Consider the following 16,941-nt stretch of genomic DNA (forward strand, 5'->3'; position numbering starts at 1 on the left):
TGCCGTCGCGCCACCAGCTGCAGGCCCGTGACAAAAGGGACTCGAGCAGCGGAGCCAGTTTCACCCTCTTGTCTGCGATCGTCCGCATCCGCAGCATGGTCTGGGGGATCTTCCCGAGCGAAAAACTTGTTCCCCGTCGGCTTGATTCTGCCTCGCAGCTGCATCCAGCTTGCGTGTCCCCAGCAGTCCAGCATCCCGTAGAACCCCTCACAACGCAGCTCCTGGTGCCCTCTCTGTGCCATCCATCCATGCCAATAACCTGCTCTCATCCGATCTGGCCGGGCCCAACGCTTCATGAATATCTTCGACTAACTCACCACCACGCCGTCGCCTTGCCGCCGTTGCCGCAGGCTGGCTGCTTGGCGCCGAGGGCCATTCTATTTCGAGCAGCCAACTTGGGGCAGGCCGGCGGCGCAGCCCAGCCAGAACCAAACCAAGACATCCGTTGCACGGCGGACCGTGGACGCTGGGCTCGGTGCAATCCAAGTACTGAGTAAGCAGCAACTCCTTCCATGGGAGGATGGGTTCGGGTTCAACTAGGCTTTCCAACGTGGAAGGGTTGGAAAGGCTCGAGCCTCGTCCCTCGTCCATCTTATGAAGCCGCTTGAAAGAATTTGAGATGCTATCGAGTGCGACGACGGGATCTACCAAGACACCATCGATGCTGCAATACTCCAAGCCGCAAATGGCCGAGGTTTCCTACAGCAGCCAAGCTGATTCCCGATTCCCATGCCGGACCTTGGATCCACAGTACCGGCATTCAACCGTCCGCGCTCCGGCTGGCTTGGACGGCCACCCGGGGTTAGCCAGGGAAACAGCCCGCCGCAGCCCGTCTTCAGGGCTAACCTATCGCCTACCTGTACACCACGCACATGACCATTTTGGTTGAGACCGCGCCGCCTCAGCTGTCGTAGGACAGCACCAATCACGGGGCAGTCGACACAGCGCTGAGCAAGGCGCTGAACAGCAACACCAAGCTCGCGAGCAACTCGGATGTTCCGCGGGCTGGCGTCCAGTAGCCCTGAGAGCGGCTCTCCAATAAGTCGGCAAAGACCGTTAGGTAGGCGGTTGGTTACTGTACAGACCTCGCCCAAGAGCGCTGGCCTGACGTGCGTGAATCGACGCGAGCGGGCAATGCACGCACTCGGTGATCAGCGGTGGTTGTAAGATCCTCATCCAACTCGCAACGAAAGAGGCCTGCGAACGAGTTCTGGTCGGTGGCTTGGCATGAATTTTGAGTTTCCCGATGCGCCGTTTGGCGCGCCAACCCGCTCAGCCTCGCAAGTGGCGCCAGCACCGCACACAACAGCCACGAGCACCAGGCCAAAAGAGGAATGGGCAAAGGTGGCGTTGGCCAGCCGCGCTCTGTGCGAGGAGGAGTAAACAAGGAAATCCCACTGGCGGTGTCTTAGTCACTCTACTATACGCACAGGACGGCTATTTTTGGTCAGCTTTCCAGGCCGTTGGGCTCTCGATATCCAGTGATGGTGCCGGAGTACAGTCCACCGGCTGGGGCGGGAAGTGGATGTTTGACCCGCACACGAAGCGGATCGCGCAAGATCTCGTCAGACGACACAAACCATTCTCACGCGTCGTAAAGGGGTTTTGGAGTCAGGTTCCGGAGATGCCGCGTCCGTGCAGGCTTCTCTGCTCCCACTAGTACGGGGTTGTGTACACTCCCTTACGTATACTGTAGTTACGGCAAGCGCACAAGGCTCGTAACTGTCAAGTTTCGTGGGTTCGTGTTGCATGTGTTGGAGGCGCGAAAAGCGGGATGACACCTCACTTACTGGCGCTTGCTACAGCCGAGGGATAGTGTTGCCTTGGCCGTGTTGTACCGGTTTTCTTTCTTGCCCAGGGTGTTGCATGTAGCATGCTGCATGCCATCCAGGTATTTGGACGTTTGTGAGGTAAGGTTCCTTGCACTCGGGTCGATCGTGATGATGAATGCCACGATGGGCCCCTCCCCCCACCCCGTGTTCGGCAGTTCTCTGCAAGTGTTCGCTCCAGTGTCTCGAACGAGACCCGAGTCAGGCGTGCGGCTTCGACAGCATGTAGCGCGACGCTGCCAGCCTACCTAGACGGAGTAGGCTGATGCACCTTGGCGCGGGTCGGAAAACATTGGCGAGCGTTCAACAGCAACCGCCAGCATCTGACTCGTACAAGCATCTAGTTGGATGTCCGCTGAGGGAGCCCGCCTCGCATGGCGAAAGATCCCCGTCCGTCATTCCGGTGGGCCGTCCCGAGTCGTCAACTGTTGAAACAGACGGAGTTGACGAAGAGGAGCTACACCACCAGCCAGTGTATACGGGGAGACAGAGCCAGGGGTCGGGATGCAGCAGCCGTCGACGATGGACGCCCAAGATGGTGGAATGCATCGAGCAACAAAATCGTGCGTACTAGGTCGTTATTGGGCTCAGGATGGACACACCATCTCTCAGCCGGGCCTCGGGTGTGGTGTGGCATCAACCCGCCAAACCACGGCCCGGGCTGACATGTCAGCGCTGCGTGTAGGATACATTTTGGGAAGGGAACTTTGCCGTGTGTACGGAGAGGTCCGAATTCCACCCAGTACGTACAGCCAGAGCTACAGTACACTAGACTACACTGCCGTTTTTCGAATCCCATCTCCTGAATTCAGTCATGTTGTTGATCGACAAACCGGACAATGACCAACCTATGTACACAGTACAAAAGGTGACATGACAGTGTACCCGAAACAAATGCAGCAAGCCCCTGAAGAGAAATTGAGTGACAAACCGGCGGGTCGTTGCTTGGCGGTCAAGGTGGACAAGAGAAAAAGCGGGGTCTCGTTGTGTTTCCTGAGCCACTCGCGCTGCAGTCATCCCTGGGGCTAGCAGGCTCAAGCAGGGAGGCCAGAGAGAGTGGGGCAATCTGCGGGTCTCTTGGGGGGGGGGGGGGGACCGGCTCAGCCACAAGGCTGTTCGCCAACCTCAGAACCTGAACTGGTTAATACAAACGCTGGTCTGTCTCCTGGAAAGGAGTTCTGGAATCCAAGTTTTTTTTTCTTGCCTGCTGCTTTGAGGCCCTTTTTGACATCGCCACCAGAATTGCTGCTGGCTTGCTTGGGTGGTTTTGTGTCTTGCCCGGCATCGAGAGACGCCTGTCTGCTGGCAACGCTCCCCTCCCTATTCCAGCCCCTTAACTTGATTCCGCTGGAGCTTCTGGAATTGGGTACCAGGCCGAAAAACAACAACACGGCTGGGCTCCCTGCAGCTGAACCAACCGACCCTTGAAACCCCCTTCGAGCCCCGACATTTTTCTGCCTTCGGCCCCTCGACTCTCGCCATCTTACGATTCATCCATCCTGCTTCGCTCACGATCGTCAAACCTCGCCCTTCGATCTTGCATTGACTCGAGCTCAACGCCCCCCCTTTTTTCGACAACCTTCTTTTATTGCACCGGCGGAGAGAAAGACGGAGACCGAGAGTTAGCTCCGCAGGAAATAGGAGAGACCGCTGCCAACCATGGCGTACCAAGGCCGGGGAGACGGCTACGAGGGCCACCCGATGCAGGACCTCCCCCCGCATCACGGCCAGGTAGGTCCCGAGAGAGAGAATCCCATGGCGAACGCGCAGCCGGGAAGCATGCTGACGGGTCGGGCCCGCAGAATGACGACGATGTCCAGGCGTCACTCCTCAACCAGAACCAGGCCTACGACCAGGACCGGCTCGGCGCCGCGACGCCGCCGGTCCGCCCCGTCTCGGCCTACAGCTTGACCGAATCGTACGCACCCGGAGCCACGACCACACGCGCCGGCATTGGCGTCAACCCGACCCCTCCCCCTCACGGCGGCGGATACGGCGGAGACTACGGGAACCAGGGCTACTACGCGCCGCAGCAGCAATACACGGCCGACCCGTACCGGATGTCAACGGTTGGCGCCGATGACGACTGGATTCGTCGTCAGCAGCCGCAAATGGCGCCCGGGGGCGGCCTGAAGCGCTACGCGACACGCAAGGTCAAGCTCGTCCAGGGTTCCGTCCTGAGCATCGACTACCCCGTGCCCAGCGCCATCCGGAACGCCGTGCAGCCGCGGTACCGGGACGAGGAGGGCAACAACGAGGAGTTCCTCAAGATGCGCTACACAGCCGCGACATGCGACCCCAACGACTTCACCCTCAAGAACGGCTACGACCTGCGCCCGCGCATGTACAACCGGCATACCGAGCTGCTCATCGCCATCACCTACTACAACGAAGACAAGGTGCTGCTCTCGCGGACGCTCCACGGCGTCATGCAAAACATCCGCGACATTGTGAACCTCAAGAAGTCGTCCTTCTGGAACCGCGGCGGTCCTGCGTGGCAGAAGATCGTTGTGTGCCTCGTCTTTGACGGTATCGAAAAGGCCGACAAGAACGTGCTCGATGTGCTGGCCACCATCGGCGTCTACCAGGACGGTGTGATCAAGAAGGACGTCGACGGCAACCCGACCGTCGCCCACATCTTCGAGTACACGACGCAGCTCTCGGTGACTCCCGACCAGCAGCTCATCCGCCCCGTCAACGACGGCCCCAACACGCTGCCGCCCGTGCAGTTCATCTTCTGCCTGAAGCAGCAAAACAGCAAGAAGATCAACTCGCACCGCTGGCTCTTCAACGCCTTCGGCCGCATCCTGAACCCCGAGGTGTGCATCCTGCTCGACGCCGGTACCAAGCCCGGCAACAAGTCGCTGCTTGCCCTCTGGGAGGCCTTCTACAACGACAAGGACCTCGGCGGTGCCTGCGGTGAAATCCACGCCATGCTTGGCAAGGGCGGCAAGAAGCTGCTCAACCCGCTCGTCGCCGTCCAGAACTTCGAGTACAAGATTTCCAACATCCTCGACAAGCCGCTCGAGAGCGCCTTCGGCTACGTTAGCGTGCTGCCTGGTGCCTTCTCGGCCTACCGCTTCCGCGCCATCATGGGCCGTCCGCTCGACCAGTACTTCCACGGTGACCACACGCTCTCCAAGATCCTGGGCAAGAAGGGTATCGAGGGCATGAACATCTTCAAGAAGAACATGTTCTTGGCCGAAGACCGCATTCTCTGCTTCGAGCTCGTCGCCAAGGCCGGCCAAAAGTGGCATCTGAGCTACATCAAGGCGGCCAAGGGTGAGACGGACGTGCCCGAGGGTGCGCCCGAGTTCATCAGCCAGCGTCGTCGTTGGCTCAACGGTTCGTTCGCCGCCAGCTTGTACTCGCTCATGCACTTCGGCCGCATGTACAAGTCCGGCCACAACATTATCCGCATGTTCTTCTTCCACATCCAGCTCATCTACAACATCCTCAACGTCATCTTCACCTGGTTCTCGCTCTCTTCCTACTGGCTTACCACCACCGTCATCATGGATCTCGTCGGCACCCCGGTCCCCGCCTCGTCCACGTCCAGCGAGCAGCACGCTTGGCCCTTTGGCGACTCGGCGACCCCCTTCATCAACGCGGTCCTCAAGTACATCTACCTGGCGTTTGTCATCTTGCAGTTCATCTTGGCCCTGGGCAACCGTCCTAAGGGCTCCAAGTGGAGCTACATCTTGTCGTACGTCGTCTTCGCCATCATCCAGGCCTACATCATCGTGCTGTCGGCGTTCCTGGTGGCCAAGGCCTTCCGGACCCCGTTGAGCGAGCAGATCAACCTGGACAGCGCCTCCAACGCGCTCGAGTCGCTGTTCGGCGGCACGGGCGCGGCAGGCGTCATCTTGGTCGCCCTCATCACCATCTACGGTCTCTACTACCTCGCCTCCTTCCTCTACCTCGATCCCTGGCACATGTTCCACTCGTTCCCGCACTACATGCTGCTCATGTCGACCTACATCAACATTCTCATGGTGTACGCCTTCAACAACTGGCACGACGTGTCGTGGGGTACCAAGGGTTCCGACAAGAACGATGCGCTGCCGTCGGCGACCACCACCAAGGGCGAGAAGGATGAGGTGGTGATCGAGGAAATCGAGAAGCCCCAGGAAGATATCGACCAGGCGTTCGAGCAGACGGTGCGCCGCGCGCTGGATCCGTTCAAGGAGGAGGAGAAGCAGGAGGGCAAGGATCTGGAAGACTCGTACAAGTCTTTCCGTACCATGCTAGTTGTGAGCTGGCTGTTCTCCAACTGCTTGCTTGCCGTCGTTATTACTAGTGATAACTTCAACTCGTTTGGCATCGGGGTAAGTGCTTTTTTTCCCTTTGACCCGAGTTCTTGTTTTCTTTTTTTTTTCTTTTGCAAAGGGATGGATCACTAACGGGGTTCGCTTTTAGTCATCGGCCACGACTCGCACGGCTTGGTTCTTCAAGTTCCTGCTCTTCGCCACCGCTGGTCTGTCGGTTATCCGCTTCATCGGCTTCCTGTGGTTCCTTGGCAGGACCGGTATCATGTGCTGCTTCGCTCGTCGTTAAGCGTCGAGCGGAGGGGGGCATAGTGGAGAAGGCAAACCGGGTTGGCATCTCGTGCTGCGGATACACTGTCTCGTCTGCCGGTCCGGGGCTGCCCTCCCGTCATTTCTTTAAGCCATTTTCGACGCTGAGAAGCATCTTGCATGGCACCAGACCATCTTGCCAAAGACGACTCGCAAACTCCAGCCCACCCCGTGATCCGGGCTGGGGGGGGTTTGACATTGTTCACGACTTTCCCTCGATCTATTTCTCGATCTCTACTGGTAGTGTGCGTGGAGGAGGGACATAAAACTAGGGCATTTTCCATCCGGAGGCGTTGCTATTATTTTCTCAGCTAGCTTTCCCTTGCCGTGTTGGCTCGGCTATGTTGGGGTAAACAAGTATAGGATATATTGTGTGAAGTTATTAGAAGACGCCTTGAGGGTGACAGTAATGAAAGATGTTGTTGGCTTGATACTGGGTCTGTATTGGCTTGTCCGATGGAAGTGGCTTCGTACCACCCCAGGTATGGAAGGAAATGTTTCAGGTACCCGTCGGAGTGCCTGTGAGGTTGGGATGAAACGGGAGAGGCGCACACACAACACAAGGGTTGAGAGCGCCGTGGCCTCAGGGTTGAAGGAGAGCTGCAGAACGAGGGGTTGCTGACCAAGCCCAAGATGGAACCCCGCCATCCATCGGTGGGGCCGTGGGTCTTGGCGCTTGCCTGCCTGCCCACCCGGGATACCGAATCAGTCTGGAGGCAACCTGATGCGAAGATGACGGGATGACCTCAGAACCCAACCCTGGACTCAACCACGGCTTCGTTTGGGTCTTGCTACTACATACCGGACCGCTCCGGCATTTCCCTGCGCCTGGTCACGACACCGGCATACCATCTGGGTTTCTTCCTCCTTTCTGCGTAGCCAGACAGACAACCTATACCTGCCCCTCTCACCAGTTTTCCTGCCCGCCGCACACTCGGTTTCCTTCTCCCGCGAGATAGCCGGCCGAGGAGCGACATCCAACCTTTCACACCGCTTGCAAGCTTCTGCTTGGCCTTTTTCAAGTTTGGCTCTTTCACCAGACCAGCCAGCCCCCCCTCCGACCGTCGCCGCCTCTCCTCACGCCGACGATATCACTCCGCCTTCGCGCGACAGCAGCACTTCCCACGACCAGCGAGCGACGTTTCCGAAGAACAAGCGCCAACGAGCATATCGGGATACGCGGCTACGGTCATTCATCCCTTTCCTGCGCAACAGACAGGGTTCCTCCTGGAAACAAACAACACCAACACCACCGCCACACGAGAATAGAGAAGCGCAGACCCCCGAGGGAGGTCGCACAACACGCCGCCAAGATGCTCAAGATATGGTCTATGGTGAGGATGCGCCCCGGCTGCCGGAGCTACCGGTCACATCACGGCTTGGAGAGGCGTAAAGAGAACAAGAAAATGGAAAGTTGGCTGACCCGTCAACAGAAAAAGGAGCAGCAAAAGGCCGAGAATGCCGCCGAGGGCACGACAGCAGCGGCGACCAAGAAGAAGAAGGTGACGGCGGCGCAATTACGGGTGCAGAAAGGTGCGTTTCCTCCGCTCTCGTGTTCCACACAGCCTGCCACGACCCGAGCGACTTGCCCGGGCTGACCAGCGTTCCTCATCGTCCAGACCTCTCGGAGCTCTCCCTCGGAAGCACCATGTCCACCGAGTTCCCCGACCCGGACGACATCCTCTCCTTCATCCTCTACATTGAGCCCGACGAGGGCATGTACAAGGGCGGGCGCTTCAGCTTCACCTTCAACATCCCCCCGTCCTTCCCGCACGAGCCGCCCAAGGTGCAGTGCCGCGAAAAGATCTACCACCCCAACATCGACCTGGAGGGGAAGGTCTGCCTCAACATCCTGCGCGAGGACTGGAAGCCCGTGCTGAACCTCAACGCGGTGATTGTCGGCCTGCAGTTCCTATTCCTCGAGCCGAACGCGAGCGACCCTCTCAACAAGGAGGCGGCCGAGGATCTGAGGAACACGAGGGAAATGTTCAAGAGGAACGTGCGTACGGCGATGGCGGGAGGCACGGTGCGGGGCGAGACGTATCATCGGGTGCTTGTTTAGAGAAGAGGCTGTGGGGGTTGAGAGAACAAGGAGAGGGAGAAAGGGGAGGAAGGAGGCTGGACTATCTAGAGAGGCGGAGGGCGATATGATACCTGTGTCTATGAGAGAAGATGAAGAGGTGGAGGAAGCGGAGGAGGAAGAAGATGCTTGCTTGCTGCTGCTGCCGCCGCCGCCGCCAGCGCTGCTGCTGCTTCTGCTGCTCGCCGTGGTAGGCGGTCAGGCGAGTACGTGGAGAGGCTACAACATATTGCTCTTGCGAGCACTTGCGGCGTTGGTGGGTTTGTCACGAGAATACACCGTGCATTTCCTTGAATGCTTCATGCTCCTTGATGTTTGTTGATGGTCTTCACGTGCACGATGTGGTTGACCTTGTGTCGGCTCCGATGTCGGGCATGAGCTGGCATTCTTCAGGGGACGACTTGGGTGAGTCACCGCCGGAACGCCTTCGGTGACCTTTCAGCTCATGCCCCGGACATGCTCGGGCCGGTTCGTCCACTCCGGAGCACGCTGTGCGCGTCGTGGGAGTCACCGAACCCGGGCCCCGGCCTGCCAAGCGGACCCGCGAAACGGAGGCTCCGACCCCGCAACGAACACCCGGCTCGCGTGCTCCGTGACAGGCCACGGACAGCTCGCCAGGCCGGGGGGGGATGTGGCCAATGGGGTGGCTCCAGTGGAGGGGCCTCTGGTGGCGCGACCCACTAATCTGACAGTCCTGGTCAACGAGCCCCCGAAGTCGGGGAAGTTCGCCCCAGCTTGGGCTGCATTTTGCCTGGCAACCAGCCAAAAGCCTAAATTTCTGACTCGCAAGAGCTCCGATTTGCGTCGAGGTACCGTGCTTGTGACTGGGCAGAGGACAGTGTGGGAAAAGAAAAAGGCACAAGCTTGGGCGGGCCGAAAAAAAATAATTCCCATCTGTCCACTTTCATACCACGCACCACAACTTACCATTTCCCTCCTTCTCCCCCCCCCCTTCTCCCCCTCTCCACCTTTACATCCAACTCGACATCCCCCATCACCACCATGGCCTCCCGCAGCTTCTCCAAGGCCCTCCGTGGCCCATTGGCCCGCCAATTGGCGTCGCCCGCCGTTCAGAGGCGCACCTTTGTCGCCGCCGCCGGCCTCGTCCGCGCTTCGGCCGTTGCTGCCCGCTCGGCCGGCGCTGCTCGCCAGCAGACCCGCGGTGTCAAGACCATCGACTTTGCCGGCTCCAAGGAGGATGTCTATGGTGGGTTTTTTGGATAATGACAGCTAGGCTGGGTTGGAACGCGGGCTTGCTGACGAGTGTTGTTGCTGTTGCTGAACAGAACGCTCCGACTGGCCTCGTGAGAAGCTTCTTGTGAGTCATTACCTGATCTTTTCGCTCAAAGACGGGCGCATCGCCGTGCCACGGGAGGAGGACCCATGGTGGCTGACTATTTCCCTCACAGGAGTACTTCAAGAATGACACCCTCGCCCTCATCGGCTACGGCTCCCAGGGCCACGGCCAGGGCCTGAACCTGCGCGACAACGGCCTCAACGTCATCGTCGGCGTGCGCAAGGACGGCAAGTCGTGGCAGGAGGCCGTCCAGGACGGCTGGGTCCCCGGCAAGAACCTGTTCGAGGTCGATGAGGCCATCAACCGCGGCACCATCGTCATGAACCTGCTCAGCGATGCCGCCCAGAGCGAGACCTGGCCCCACATCAAGCCCCTCATCACCAAGGGCAAGGTACGTGATGAATAGATTTCCCAACGAGGTGTGGAGATGGGGAAAGAGAGAGAGAGAGAGAGAGAGAGAGAGAGAGAGAAAGAGCATGAGCCGGCGCTGACGCGAGAGCAAAAACACAGACCCTCTACTTCTCTCACGGCTTCTCCCCCGTGTTCAAGGATCTCACCAAGGTCGAGGTTCCCACCGACGTGGATGTGATCCTGGTCGCCCCCAAGGGCTCGGGCCGCACCGTGCGCTCCCTCTTCCGCGAGGGCCGCGGCATCAACTCGTCCTTCGCCGTGTACCAGGACGTGACGGGCAAGGCCAAGGAGAAGGCCATCGCCATCGGCGTTGCCATCGGCTCGGGCTACCTGTACGAGACCACCTTCGAGAAGGAGGTCTACTCTGACCTGTACGGCGAGCGCGGCTGCCTCATGGGCGGCATCCACGGCATGTTCCTGGCCCAGTACGAGGTGCTCCGCGAGCGCGGCCACAGCCCCAGCGAGGCCTTCAACGAGACCGTCGAGGAGGCCACCCAGTCGCTGTACCCCCTCATCGGCGCCAACGGCATGGACTGGATGTTCGAGGCCTGCTCGACGACCGCCCGCCGCGGTGCCATCGACTGGACCCCGCGCTTCAAGGATGCCCTCAAGCCCGTCTTCAACCAGCTCTACGACTCGGTCAAGAACGGCGAGGAGACCAAGCGCTCCCTCGAGTACAACTCGCAGCCCGACTACCGTGAGCGCTACGAGAAGGAGATGGAGGAGATCCGCAACCTGGAGATCTGGCGCGCCGGCAAGGCCGTTCGGTGAGTGACCCTCCACCTCGTCGTTCGCGTGATTGTACATTCCTGTGACCACTAACCCTTGGTAGTGCCCTGCGCCCGGAGAACCAGAAGTAAATACCTTTTTGGTGACGACATGTCGGGGGGCAGAGGGGTTATGCTCGGGACAAGGTTGATACCAGGGGTTGCTGCGACGTGGCTTCCGAGGCTGGGGATACCGGGCAAAGGGGAATCAAAAGTAAAAGTCGCAAACGATTTGGTTTCATGGGGTTCGGTCAACTGTACATATAACTCGGACTTGAGATGCGGCGGTAATTGATTTCTGCAATGGTTGGTCACGTTGGACGTGTGTGTGTGTGTGTATACGTATGTGTATGTGTATGTGTGTGTGTGTGTGTGTGTGTGTGTGTGTGTGTGTGTGTGTGTATCTGTCTACGTATGTACCTACCTTCTTGATCACCTCGTTACCTAGCTCGAGTCCTCCCGGAACAAGGCCTCTAACCCGTCCAACGATACATTTCCCCCGGAGAAGATGACGCCCAGATCCCACCCATCCTCCCCTCCCTCCTTCTCGATCAACGCCCGGAACTCCTCGTTGAACAAGGCGGCCGCCAACCCCACGACGGCGCTCGGCTCCACCACCACCTTCATGCGCTCCCACACCAGCCTCAGGGCCCGTTTGATCTGCGTCTCGCTCACTCCGTACACGGCCCGGACGAGCTTGCGGTCGTGGATGATGGTCCACGGCACCTTGCCGACGGGCGTCCGCAGCCCGTCGGCGATGGTGCGCGTCGGGCCGATCGCGGCGATGCGCTCGCCCTGGGCGAGGCCGCGGCGCCCGTCGTCGGCCCCGTCGAGGGTGGGCTCCGCGCCGAAGACGTAGATGGGCGGCCCTGGCCGGTCCTCCTCGCCGTCCCGCGGGGAGCACGCCAGCGCCGTGCCGGAGAGCAGGCCGCCGCCGCTGAGCGGGGTGATGACGGCGTCGAGCCGCGGCGGCTTGCCCCCCGTCGCCGCCGCCGCCGCCGCCGCCTCCCGGTTCAGGCGGGCGAACTGCTCCTGCAGCTCCAGCGCCGCGGTGCCCTGCCCCAGGAGGATGTCCGGGTGGTCGTAGGGCGGGACGAGGCGGGCGCCCGTCTCGGCGACCACGCGCGCGGCGGCCGCTTCGCGCTCGGCGGCCGTCGGGCCGGAGAAGGTGACGTTGGCGCGGTACGTGTCGCGGACGGCGGCGACCTTGATGGGGGACGCGTTGGCGGGCATGACGATGTGCGCGGGCAGCGAGGAGGCGAGGGCCGCGAGGGAGAGGGCGCCGGCGTGGTTTCCTGCGGGGAGAAGGGTGGGGGAAAGCGTGCGTTAGCGGCTGGCTTCGTTGTCCGTACGCTGGGAGCTGGAGCGAGGGAACGAGGGGATGGGGAAAAGGGGGGCGGGGGGTGAGCATGGAAAGAAGCCGAAGGTGTAAGCGGGTGCGGAAAGTGAGGTGGGAGCCTCCGTTGGCTCGCTCACAGCCATCGGGATCATCATCATCATCATCATCATCATCATCATCATCACGAATGGCTTTCACTCTGTACAACAAGCCAAACTCACCCGAACTATGCGTCACCACGCCCTTCTCCCGTCCGCCCCCCTCCTCCCACCCGGGCTCCCTCTTGAGCCTCTCGATCGCATGGAACGCGCCGCGCGCCTTGAACGCACCGCCGCGCTGGAAGTTTTCACACTTGAACCAGAACCGGATCACGGGCTTGGCGGGTTCGCGCCCTTCCCACTCGGTTCCGGCCAGCTCCTCGGGCGTGCGCGGAGTCGACGCAAGCTTGTTGAGCGTCGAGTTGGTCAGGACGGGGGTTTCGTGGATGAAGGGCTTGATGAGGCGGTGGGCGGCCTCGACGGAGGCGCGGGTGAGAGGCGGGGCGGTAGAAGGGTCGGCCATTGGAACGGGGAGAGAAATGGTTCCGGGCAGCTCGGCGTGGGGAGTTTGAGGGGGTTGTTGGGAGATGGAGGAGGTTGGTGATATGGCGGATGGTGGATGAGGTTTCTCCTGGTTGAGTTACGGAGGCAAACCGGCGAGATGGTGATCGTGTACAAGACACCTCAAAAAACAGAAGAGTCTACAGGCAAAAGTCCAGCGTTGGATTCTGTTCTTGACATTTCGACTAGGCTACCAGCAGCGGCTTTTTCCAGTCTGTTTCCAAGACGCGCTGGACCGAGAGGGGAAGGTGACAGAAACCCCTCCTCATTGCATCACCTCGTATTCCCAGATGGCCGGGTCCGGGTTGACAGGATTCGAGTTTCTACTGTGTATTGTGCAACAAGCAAACAGATCTTGAGAGAAAACACCCATGGGGTTGCGGCTGTATTGTAGGTGCCGTCGGCTTTGGGGTTCTCTTCCGTTGTTTATCGTCGCCGTCTCGGACTTGTTGGAGCCCCCTTCTGCCGAAGGTCAAAGCATGTAAGTGGTGACGCTGCCCGGTTGGGACGTGGAGAGCAACGACCCTTGTCAGTTGCCAAGACCAAGCACTGCCCCACATGTGCAAGCTGCGCGCACACCGAAAAACGCTGTCTGATGCTGTTTGACGCTGGTTTGGCGATTTCGATGGATTTGGATCGATTTCGCTGACTGCGTTTTGCTCAAAAGGGACCATGGTGTGCGCGCAACTTGCCCATGCGGGGCAGCGCTTGGTGTTGGCAACCGACAACAAAAAGAGGGGTAATTAAGCCGTAACTAGTCGGGTCCCGTTCGTCTCGACAACGCCAACGCCAGCCTAGGTCCGGGTGCCCTACGGCGGCATTGCCGTCCAGTATAGTACACGCGTAGACTTGGCCTCGCCAACCCTCTGTGGAGTTCTTGTCTTTCTCCGTCTCAGAACGGTCTGGACCTCGTTATCTTCAGCCTCCACATCCGGCACGAGGGATCTCGAGGTAGCCGACGTCGTCCCCAGGCCCACCGTTAGGACTCCGGACCCGCCGGGTCTAACGGCCGGAATTGGTCCGGCCGTTTCGTCCGTTTTCTTCGGCCAGGGGGGCACGGGGCATCGGCTAGTCGGCCGGCTTGGGCCGGCTAGGGCCGGAGAACATCGGCCGCGATAGGATGTCAGCTCGTGATTCGCTAGCTCGTGCCTCCAATACATTGGGCTAGTACAGCCATGACCCGGTTCGTGAAACCGCGGTGAACCGCGGTGAGAGGCTGAAGAGGGTGAAAGGGAAAAAAAAAGGGGGGGGAGAGGGTTCCATGTTTGATCAGCTGGGCTTCCGATGGAGGGTTGATGGACAGAAGGAGGAGGGGAGAGGGACAGAGGGGATGGTGGCTCAGATCATTTACACGGTTTCGCTTCCGGTCCACGTCAAAGACCAACAACCTGGCTTGCGACGAAGGAAACATGAAGATGGGATGAGCAGAGGGTGAACAGAGCACCCCAAGAAGCATTGAACTGCACCGGGCAGACCGACCGGGAGAGACACCACCCATACCTCACACACAGCCTTAGGAGCCCTCCTGGCGACGACACCTTGTTACCATGTACGCCATAGGCCGTGGGGACCGCGGGTACGGCTTGAAGAAGGTCCTCGTTGCCGGCGATATCAAGGACCACCGGCGCCAAGGGTCATGTGCCGGGACATGCCATGACAAAGAGAAACACCTGCCAGGACTAGAGACGACCATCCACAGCTCAGCCAGGGGGGCGCACCGTTCAAGACCCGCCAAAGGCCGGAATGGATTCCGGCCTCTGTCTATATAGGCACCGGACGTGTCGAGCGCCAGGCAAGATGAGGCCTGCGCTTCAGCCCAGAGCCCTGGCATCGTCCATCCCAGCAGCACCCGTGGACTCTGGGGAACTTTGTACCCCCGGGTCTTGCAACGTCCAAGGCATCATCACCACCGTCGCCTCTATCCTCCTCTCTGTCTCCCTCACCCCTCCTCCTCCTCATCCAGTCGTCACCCACCACCACCACCTCCATCCACCATGGGCTCCCTCGACACAACCCTCTGCCGCTACCCCGTCCTGGACGACCCCCGTCCAGACGACACGACCCTCCCGGCCTTCATGGTCTCCACCACCCGCGGCTTCCTGCCGCGCATGGACCCCGTCGTCGATCTCCCTCCCGAGTTCGCGCCCCTCGAGTCCCTCCTGCAGCGCATGCCCGTTCGCACCGCGTCGGGCGAGCCGGGCTTGCTGGACCCGGAGCGGCCGGGGAGCGACGGCGAGGGCAACGACCTCAAGGAGGCCGTCTTGCGCGAGCTGCCCGACCTGACAGACGCGGTGGACAAGTACAAGGACAACCTGCCGTTGATGAACGCCTTGTACAGGGATTACTCGTTCCTGGCGTCGGCGTATTTGCTGGAGCCATGCCACGCGAGGTTCGTCAGGGGGGAGGGGTACGGCCTGGGGAGGGATGTGCTGCCGGCGTGCGTGGCCAGGCCGATTGCTAGGTGTGCAAGGATGTACGTCGTTTTTTTTTCTCCCTTTGTTTTGTTCTTCTGGCACCGGTGTTGTGTCGTGATGAAGGAAGAGCCTCTTCCTCTCCCCCTTTCATCCCATCCCACCCCTCTCCCAGAAGATCGCTATTGCTTCCCCCCCTCATAAAACGTTTCGCTGACCCATGGTCCCCTCTCTTTGCCACGCCTCACCAGCTGCGGCTTCAAGCCCTTCATGGAGTACGCCGGCTCCTACGCCCTCTACAACTACCGCCTCGTCGACCCCGCCGTCGGCCTTGCGTCGTCCAACCTGCGCCTCATCCGCGCCTTTGAGCGCGGCCTCGACCCGTCCTCCTCCGAAGCCGGCTTCGTGCTCGTCCACATCGAGATGGTCAAGAACTCCGGGCCCCTCATCGCCGGCGCCGTCTCCGCCCTCGACACCGTCCTCCCTTCGTCGTCGCCGTCGTCCTCCTCATCCGCCTACCGCAACCGCGCCCACCTCAACGCCTCCCTGCGCCAGGTCCTCGAGGCCCTCCGCTCCATCAACCGCGTCATGGAGACCATGTGGAACCGCTCCCGCCCGGCCGACTACACCTCCTTCCGGACCTTCATCTTCGGCATCACCTCCCAGTCCATGTTCCCGCGCGGGGTCACGTACGAGGGGGTCGACGAGCTGGGCGGCAAGCCCGCCTCCTTCCGCGGCGAGTCCGGCGCCAACGACTCCATGATCCCCCTCGTCGACAACCTCTGCTGCGTCCCCATGCCCGCGACGCCGCTGACCGAGATCCTCAAGGACTTTCGCGCGTACCGGCCGGGCGAGCACCGGGCGTTCCTCGAGTGGGTGGCCCGCGCGAGCGAGGAGGGCGGGCTGAAGGGGTGGGCGCTGGGGCTGGGCGCCCGCCGCGAGGGAGGCGAGAGCGGCGAGGACGACGAGGGGGAGAGGGGCATGCTGCGCGAGAGCCGGGCGCTGTGGCTGCGGGTGCTGGACCAGGTGCGAGATTTCCGGTGGCGGCACTGGTGCTTCGCGCGCGAGTACATCATCAAGCGGACCAGCCACCCGACGGCGACGGGAGGCAGCCCGATCGTGACGTGGTTGCCGAACCAGCTGGCGGCGGTGATGGACGAGATGGCGGGGTTGTATGAGAAGATGGGCGGCGGCGGCTTGGGAGGCGAGGTGGAGGGGATTATGGACCTGGTGAGCCGGCAGAGGGAGACGCTGCGCAAGGAGGTGAGCAAGTTTTGCGAGGAGAGGGGCGTCAAGGCGGAGGGTGCCTAGGTCGGTTCGGTGGATGATTATCGTCATCATGGAGGTACGTACGTCGTATAATAGCGCAGGCACGTAGCGTAGCGTACATGCATGGTCTATGCCCCGTCATGAACTAGTATCCCATATATCCCATCCCAGATATGCAACGACAAGAAAAAATCACAAAAAAAAAAAAAAAAAAAAAAAAAAAAAACTCCCAAACTCCAACTCCGCGCCATGCTTCTCGGTGGACAGAGGGACAAGAACATCCTGCTTCAAATCCACCCTCCCATCACCACCGACGCCACCGCCACCGCCGCCACCACCGCCCCCTTGGCCCACCTCTCCCA

General features: G+C 60.5%; 5 protein-coding genes across 5 annotated transcripts; 4 read left to right on the plus strand and 1 right to left on the minus strand.

Annotated features, from left to right (window-relative positions):
* Positions 1-3,488: 3,488 nt before the first annotated feature.
* VTJ83DRAFT_7244 (uncharacterized protein) lies at positions 3,489-6,386 on the plus strand (the record flags this gene model as incomplete). The annotated part of the gene is made up of 3 exons (XM_071014045.1): positions 3,489-3,560; positions 3,632-6,157; positions 6,249-6,386. 3 exons carry the CDS (start codon positions 3,489-3,491, stop codon positions 6,384-6,386), a joined length of 2,736 nt encoding a protein of 911 aa, XP_070863461.1.
* Positions 6,387-7,719: 1,333 nt separating this feature from the next.
* VTJ83DRAFT_7245 (uncharacterized protein) lies at positions 7,720-8,468 on the plus strand (the record flags this gene model as incomplete). The annotated part of the gene is made up of 3 exons (XM_071014046.1): positions 7,720-7,740; positions 7,840-7,939; positions 8,026-8,468. The coding sequence occupies 3 exons, from the start codon at positions 7,720-7,722 to the stop codon at positions 8,466-8,468; spliced, it is 564 nt and encodes a 187-aa protein (XP_070863462.1).
* Positions 8,469-9,488: 1,020 nt separating this feature from the next.
* On the plus strand, positions 9,489-11,054 carry VTJ83DRAFT_7246 (uncharacterized protein; the record flags this gene model as incomplete). Its single annotated transcript, XM_071014047.1, has 5 exons — positions 9,489-9,693; positions 9,773-9,804; positions 9,896-10,174; positions 10,294-10,961; positions 11,027-11,054. 5 exons carry the CDS (start codon positions 9,489-9,491, stop codon positions 11,052-11,054), a joined length of 1,212 nt encoding a protein of 403 aa, XP_070863463.1.
* Positions 11,055-11,405: 351 nt separating this feature from the next.
* Positions 11,406-12,861, minus strand: VTJ83DRAFT_7247 (uncharacterized protein; the record flags this gene model as incomplete). The annotated part of the gene is made up of 2 exons (XM_071014048.1): positions 11,406-12,256; positions 12,522-12,861. The coding sequence occupies 2 exons, from the start codon at positions 12,859-12,861 to the stop codon at positions 11,406-11,408; spliced, it is 1,191 nt and encodes a 396-aa protein (XP_070863464.1).
* Positions 12,862-14,893: 2,032 nt separating this feature from the next.
* VTJ83DRAFT_7248 (uncharacterized protein) lies at positions 14,894-16,621 on the plus strand (the record flags this gene model as incomplete). Its single annotated transcript, XM_071014049.1, has 2 exons — positions 14,894-15,372; positions 15,562-16,621. 2 exons carry the CDS (start codon positions 14,894-14,896, stop codon positions 16,619-16,621), a joined length of 1,539 nt encoding a protein of 512 aa, XP_070863465.1.
* Between the last annotated feature and the right edge of the window lie 320 nt (positions 16,622-16,941).

Source organism: Remersonia thermophila, chromosome 7 (genome assembly GCF_042764415.1).
Source record: "Remersonia thermophila strain ATCC 22073 chromosome 7, whole genome shotgun sequence".
Classification (NCBI taxonomy): Eukaryota; Fungi; Ascomycota; class Sordariomycetes; order Sordariales; family Chaetomiaceae; genus Remersonia; species Remersonia thermophila.